The following is a 7,645-nucleotide window of genomic DNA, read 5'->3' on the forward strand; positions in this document are numbered from 1 at the left end:
TTTAGTTATGAAGTAAAATAGTTTGTTGATGCCATGGACTAAATTGTGGTTATTTACATATTTCTCTTTATAATTTTCATGTCAAATATATGAAATTGGGGTTAATAATACAATGAAATTATAATAAATGCAAAAAAATGTTTTGCTTTATTTGTGTTTACGTTTCCTCCTTTTTGTATTGTTATGGCAGCTCCTAGTTTAAAAATGAACAATTTTCATTCAATTTGATAAAACTCAGCATTTCATTAAAAAGGGTGCAGAAAACATGTTTTTCTGTTTTGAAATTAAACACCGGTAGTTCGGACAGGCTGGTGTTTACTGCTGTGTTGCATCACTTTTCCTTTCAGCAACTCTGAGTAAAGATTTGGAAACTGAGAAGAGCAAACGCTGCCGTTCAGAAAGTGAAATGTTTTCCAAATGTACTTAAAGTTGTTCTTTATTACTATAGGTTTTTGCTGAAATAATCATAGTTTTTTTTTGTCAAGGGTATTGTTTGAAACACATTTCCCCTCAAACAAATTATATACTTCATTCAGAAATAATTAAGTTACTCATGTTCATATTATTTGTCACACATGATGGCTTTTTAAAATCCACTAGCTTGATGGCTTCCAGCTGTGGACGCAGTGTCCGTTTCCATAAAAGGGGGTAATTTTCTGCTTTAGTTGAGCCTGTTGGAAATGAGCTCTGGACAAATAAGTTGTGACATTTATTTATGTGGGATCAGAATTTTACAAATTAAAAAATGGCATTTAATTTAATAAATGTCAGATGTTTTTGGATGGTTTGTCCATCTTTAGTATTTACACTTTGTTTTTTTCTGTTTTTTTTTCGGTCTTTCTAAACTACTATTTAATTAAAAAGACAGAGACAAAAGTAGGTTATAAAAAGGGGGAAATAGAAAGTTAACAAGACTCCTTGGTCCTTTTAGGTTTTTATATAAGCTTTAATGTCTGTGACCTTTGACCCAGATGCCAGTTTTGCAGGATATTTTTTCCCTTGTGTGCTCAGAAATTCATCTGGATCTGAGTTTATCAGTGCAAAAATGACTAAGAGTAATTTAGATATATTATCGTGTGTTAAAATCCAAAAATCCATTGAGTCTGCGTTGATTTAGGACAGATAAATAAAGTTATTTTGAGGGAATCATCTTCAAATTTTAAATCGTGCTTGTTCAATTTTTAAAATGAGACATAAAATAGTCTTGAGAACGGTGTCCTTCAGATCAGCTAATATCGTGCTTGTAAGAGAACTTTCATATAAAAAATAATCTCTAGTTTTGCATTAGTGTCAATCATTAATATATGTATATAAAAGCTAAAGTGTGCTTATTAGGTTTAATAAAGTAAAATGTGTTTTTAGTGGCGTGCTTCATGTGCTGACTCTTATCTCTGAGCCTGTCAGACCCCAGGGTGGGGGGTATCATAGTCCCTGATATATTTAACCCCGTTGGCCCGACTCCCTCTGTTTTTGACTCCTGGAGTTCCTGGGGGGAGTTGCCGGACAGGGGGAGGCGTGCGTGCAGAGGCCCCAGATAGGGCCAAGGTAACCTTTCCTCCAGATTCCCTAACTAGCTGAAATGAGCTGCCCTACTTATATCACAAACAGGCCGCTGTACTTGGGCCCGGGCTGCTTGTCATTCCTGTGAGCTAACTGGTTTTTCCGTGTAGCTCCTCCCTCGTGCCCCCCTCACTAGCAGCTGGCGCTGAATCTGCAGTGCCAGAGCTCCGGGCCCCTGTGGGCTCCCTGAGCTCACGCTTACGTGAGTCATACCTGGGTACGGCCTTCCTGCAGCGGGCAGGTGCTGCCAGGGCAGGGACGACACACCTGCAACACTCCCCTCTGCCCCAGGCGAGCTGCTGACAAAGGGTTTAACAATAAGACGAACGTTAGAACAAGTCAAGGTTTTTTTATGAACAAACCATGAAATATAAAACTAAACAAAAGCTCATGGTGACTTGTTATTTCCAGGACGGCTTGGCTAAGCTAAGTAAACAATATGCTCTAATCTATTGTTTTGCTCTGCTTTGAAATTTCCTGAAAACTTTCGACACATTTTACTGTTGCATACGCGAGTTAATACACCAATTTCATTTCAACTATTATGTCAAGTTATTAATGTTTAAAAAATGATCAGACCAACAGAACTTACAGAAAGACTACTAAATATACAGTAGTCATACAAGGTAGAATAACTTTTCTTAGTAATATAGAAACTTTTAACTCCCCTGCAGCCCTTGAGTCAAATTACCCACAAGGCCTCAGTTCTAACTAAAACCTTGCTGGTAACTTAAACATAGGCTTGAATTATATAATTTTATTCCCAATGACAAATTTGTACCAGACATTTAGGCTAGGAACAATACTGACTTCTTAATACATTTCATTATAATCGATGGGTTTACATAGGTGGTTTTGATTAGACTTCAAACAATTAAAAAGACTCATTCATGCGTTTGAAGGCACATTATATTTTGTTTTATATTTATGAAATAATTAAAGCAATACTAGCCATTTTGTACTCGGTTAAAACATTAGAATGCACTTGTGGTAAGAGCTATGCAGTTGCTTACGTGTTTTTTTCCCCCGAAAGAAAAAGGCATAAACATGTTTTTAAAAAAAGAAAAACAAGAGCGTAGCCCGCGCTTTGTCTGACACGAGTGTTGCGTTCACAGACTATGAGGAATGTGGGACAAACGAAAGATGGTTTCATAACAACGGAAAAAGCCTTCTTCAGTGTTTTTCGGGATGGATATTTTTGGAAACAAATGAAAGTTATGTGCAGTCAGTCATGCAGCGAGGACATGTATGTCTACTGTATGTATTTCCTTTCATACTTTTTTATTTTTTTGCATTTTAGCTATCCTACGAAAAATGTAACGCAAATATAATAGGAAAAACACATGAATTATGCGGTTCGGGCATTTCTTAATTACGAAAAACAAATAAATTGTTCAGCTTTAATCAATACGTGTCTTGTGTAACGCAACGCATTTGGCGGTGGCCGGGTATTTCCAGCAGGTTATCCGTGTTTTTTCACTGAACGCAGCACACACACACCGACTCGACCTTTCGTCCAGTTTCAGCGGCAGCCAGTTCATCGGGTTCACCCTGACACTGCTGACTCGGAGGCCACGCCCACCAACGGCCACGCACCCCACTTCCTCCAACCGCCCGGCGAGCACGCAATGTCCACGCGCTTTCCGCTCTCCCATTGGCTGAAGCGCAGCACACACTTGGTCGCGATTGGCCAAGTGTTGCCACCCCGAAAGTACGTGTGTTATGAGTTTAGTTTTTCTTTTTTTTTCCCTCTCTCTCTCTGTTGTCGTTTTTTTTTTTGTTCCTTTTCTCCTCCCCGTGTTTTACACACACAGCTGAGAGAAAAAGGAGCCAGTCAGGAAAAAAAAGAGACGGTCTGAACTCTGTCCTACAAGAGGCAGAAGCTGTGGCGGAACGCCGTTTATTTCTTTGTTCTAACACTGGCTTTGACAACAAAAAACTGACTTTTATATTTTGTCATCTTCCTCGCGAATGGTAAATGAAATGGACATGTACCAGGTAAGATAATTTTAAAAAACAATTATTTTTTGTTTGTTTTAAACAATGTCTTTTGTTTGTCTTGTTTGTTTCCTTTTCCGTCACGTAATCTCCTGTTTACCGTCAAACTCACGAGAAGCTAAATTTAAAGTTTAATATTGACTCCTATATTAAAGTTGCCATTTTTATACGTGTTGTTTTCTTTATTATTTATAAAATTATTACAATTTAAAATATTAAATAAGTATTTTAAATATGAACCAATTATTTTAGTTGGGTTTCTTTTTTTTTGAGGGGGTAAAAATGTTTACCAAAAAGTTGTAACAAGACTACTTCCTGATGCGACCCGCTTTATGGGGATTTCACATGGCCGATCTGGCAGCACGTCACCGTTTGGTCTATATTTGGGAAGGGGAGGTGTTTTGGCTTTGGGCCAGAGGGTGTGCATGCTGGGCTGGGGTGTAGTCCCCCTCACCACCACCACCACCACCACCCTTCCACTTCTTCCCCTCCACTGGTATCCTCATGCAAGTCTGGCCCAGAAATTTTCAGCTACAGGAACTGATAGGTTTTTAGGGACTTAGTTGAAAAGTAACGTTTCGTTTGCCTTTAGACCGAACACATGGAAAAGTATGGGTCTTGTGTGAAGAGGAGGAGACATGACAGCGAGCGTTCCGTCTCCAGTGGAACCAGCAGCTGCTCGGCGGAGTACACGGACCTGGAGGCGGCCGAAGCCCTGGTGTGCATGAGCTCCTGGGGACAGACTTTCTTCCTCGGCGGCAACAAGGCCAACGGCTGCAAGCCCAGGCCCCTCACCCCGGCTTCTGACTCCTGCGACTCCCTCCTCCCGCTGGAGCTCCCAGAGCCTCCAAAGGACTTTGTGTCCTTTTCCTCTCTGGTAAGACCTCATCAAACAAGCGGTAGAACTGGGCGTCGATGTTACGACGGGTTGTAAAGTTCCAGAGATCATGCTTACTCTGTGGTTTAGGAGTCTAGGTTTGCATGAACCCCTTGCCCTTAGTTTATGACGTGGGAGTGGAAAAGACAAGTCTTTGAAACTGTTACCTTCATGCAGACTTGGATCATAAAACAGACTGTTTATTGCTCTGATTGATCATGTGTGTGCCTGTATACAAAACGGGGTCTCTGCAAAGTCATTAATTCGTCCACTGTTTCTTCGCAGTGCATGACGCCCCCACACAGCCCCAGCTTCGTGGAGACCTCGCCAGGCAGCGGGGTCCAGTCGTGCCCCGGCTCGGCCGTGCCCACGCAGCACCCTGCCTCCAGGTTCCACCAACAGAACCCGGCACCCTCTGCCGACAAATCCCCCTCCCTTCCCGCTCCGCCTCAGCCCTGCAGAGCCATGGCGACCAGCGTCATCCGCCACACGGCAGACCGGAACGTCTGCCAGCGCCACATTCCGGCGACCTCCGGTTCGGGGAGAACCGCAGACACTGAGACGTTTATCTGCAAACAGCGGCAGCAGGGGCACATCACGAACGCCGCGCCGATGACCACGCCTCCATCGCTTCCCGATGGCCTCGTGCCGTCAGAGCCAGAACCCGCTCGCGGTCCCTCGAAACCCTGTTCGGACAGAGCCTCCCCCACCTGCGCTTTTGTCAACACAGAGCCACAAAGCGGCCCGTCGTCCCCCGGCGTTCCCACGACCCTGTCCCCTCCTCAAGTGACCAGTCCTCAGATCATCTGCCAGATGTTCCCCGTCTGCAGCCAATCTGGTATAATCTCAGCGTTCATCCCCAGTCCGGTTCAGACCTCCAGCACTGGGATCCGGACTGCCACGTCTCCCATTCTCCCGCAGCCTGCCGCAGCGAGCCCGGTCCAGCAGTCCCTGATCGTGGGCTCGGCGGTGCCCCAGGGGACGGTGATGCTGGTCCTCCCTCAGTCCTCCGTGTCTCAGGCGCCTCACTGCCCGCAGACCGTCATGACTCTGGGCAACACCAAGCTGCTGCCTCTGGCCCCGGCTCCCGTGTATTTGCCGGCGGGGCCCGCCGGCGGCGCGGCGGCGGTAACGAAAATGGACTTTTCCCGCAGGAGGAACTACGTCTGCAGCTTTCCAGGCTGCAGGAAGACGTACTTCAAGAGCTCGCACCTTAAGGCTCACCTGCGAACGCACACAGGTGAGGGTTTCCTGTTTACAGAGGCTGTAATTCTCTTGAGGATGCGCCTACTGCAGACGAGTGTCGCATCCTGTTTCTCAGTCTTGTTTTTCTCGACGAGCAGACTCTGAGCTCATTGTTTGATAACACTAATGATGAGTAAAGTTATGACTGCAGTCTGAGTCACTACTTCTTTTTTTTTTTTATTTGTTTCTGTGCCCCTCCTTTTAGGCGAGAAGCCCTTCAGTTGCAGCTGGGAAGGCTGCGACAAGAGGTTCGCCCGCTCCGACGAGCTGTCCCGGCACCGCCGGACGCACACCGGGGAGAAGAAGTTCGTCTGTCCCGTGTGCGACCGGCGATTCATGCGCAGCGACCACCTCACCAAACACGCCCGCCGTCACATGACGACAAAAAAGATTCCCAGCTGGCAGGCGGACGTTCGCAGCCTGAGCAAAATGGCCGCGGGCAAGACTCCTCCCTCGAAGCCCGCCATTGCCACCCTGAGCATGTTGGTACCTGCTGGCTCCAAGTAAACAATGAACAAATGCCATCTTACTCACTCCCGAGATACCAGAGGGACGAAGGGAGCAGCCAAAGCACACACAGCTGCTCCTCTTTACTCATTGGAAAACAGACAAACGAAAAGCACTGGACTCTTCCTGCGCTACTGCTCATTTGTACATGTAATTTTCTCGAAAAGATGTTTAGTTTCCTCTTTTGGTTCTTATTGATAATTTGTACGCAGTCTTGCCAAAGCTTTTGTATGAAGTTGGTCTTTGACATTTCACTCTCTGCCTCTCATACGAGACATTTTCCTTGGTATAATTCATGAATGTATTTGTTTTAGTATGAAAAGACATCTACTTGTCTTGTTTTGGAGGGGGCGGGTAAAGTTGACACATTGTAAATATGAATACTAATCATCAGTACTATGATTATGTCTTGATTGTATCTCCTGGCATAACTTTTCTTATTATTTAATATGTTTGTAATAAAAAAAAACGATGTTTAAATGAGCTGACCTATCTAATCGTGAGAAGTTGGGTGTGGGATGGATGTGTAGTCAGCAGCCTTTTCCCGGCTGAATGAGACAGAAATGAAGAGCGTGCCTGCCCACATCCTCTGTGCGTCACAACTGCCCCCATATAACCTTTTTTGGTCGGTTCAGACTCACTCCAGTTCTTAAAAACGTGCTTACTAAGCTGTGGATAGCTTCCTATTCGCTATTGCTGTTTTTCCCCTTTGTTATAAAAGCTCTCTTGGCAGCCGATCCTGGACCAGTTTCAGGGCTTGATGAGTCAGGAGTGACAGACGAGCTGTTCGCCCTTTACTGGAGCCCGTTCATTTGATGATTTTCAGATTAGTCACGAAACAAGTTTTAGTCACACAAATCTTCAATAAACTTAACTCAATAAGGATTTTAGCTAGCACTCCCGCTCGTTGTTTGTAGCTGACTTACAAAGACTTCCCGCTATCAAGCCTGGGCAAATGTGTTTTATAACGAGACAAGCGCAGCGGTCTGGCTTCACGAGTCTTCCAATCAGAGGGCAGAAATATGCGAACCGTTGGGGGCGCGACCAATAAACGCTCTCCCTGCACACCCGCCCACCAATTTTACTGACCAATCAATGCTCTCCTCTGTACACCCGCCCACTAGCCTCACTGACGCATTGAGGTACACTTCGCTGCAGCATGCAGCTCGGGGCGGTGACAGACCTTTCCGTCAGTCATACCTTATATGGAAATGGGACTATTGCATTCCGGAAATGAAGGTTGCTCCTTAAAGACGCGGGAGTAAGAGAGCAAAGGAAGAAGAAAGGAAGAAGTTAGAGAGTTTCTTCTACTCATGTTCTACACTTCGCTGCAGCATGCAGCTCGGGGCGGTGACAGACCTTTCCGTCGGTCCCATTCCTTATATGGAAATGGGACTATTGCATTCCGGAAATGAAGGTTGCTCCTTAAAGACGCGGGAGTAAGAGAGCAAAGGAAGA

General features: G+C 45.1%; 2 protein-coding genes across 2 annotated transcripts in view; one reads left to right on the forward strand and one right to left on the reverse strand.

The window, feature by feature from the left end:
- LOC106521701 (protein kintoun) overlaps positions 1 to 7,645 on the reverse strand; it is a 26,710-nt gene that overhangs the window by 12,170 nt on the left and 6,895 nt on the right. The window lies entirely within an intron of this gene.
- Positions 3,297 to 6,670, forward strand: klf11b (Kruppel like factor 11b; the record flags this gene model as incomplete). Its single annotated transcript, XM_014014398.1, is given in 4 exon segments — positions 3,297 to 3,558; positions 4,151 to 4,435; positions 4,721 to 5,675; positions 5,886 to 6,670. Coding segments are annotated over 4 exon segments (1,569 nt in total). The 3' UTR covers positions 6,188 to 6,670.

The sequence above is a fragment of the Austrofundulus limnaeus genome, unplaced genomic scaffold, assembly GCF_001266775.1.
Source record: "Austrofundulus limnaeus strain Quisiro unplaced genomic scaffold, Austrofundulus_limnaeus-1.0 Scaffold2, whole genome shotgun sequence".
Lineage (NCBI taxonomy): Eukaryota > Metazoa > Chordata > Actinopteri > Cyprinodontiformes > Rivulidae > Austrofundulus > Austrofundulus limnaeus.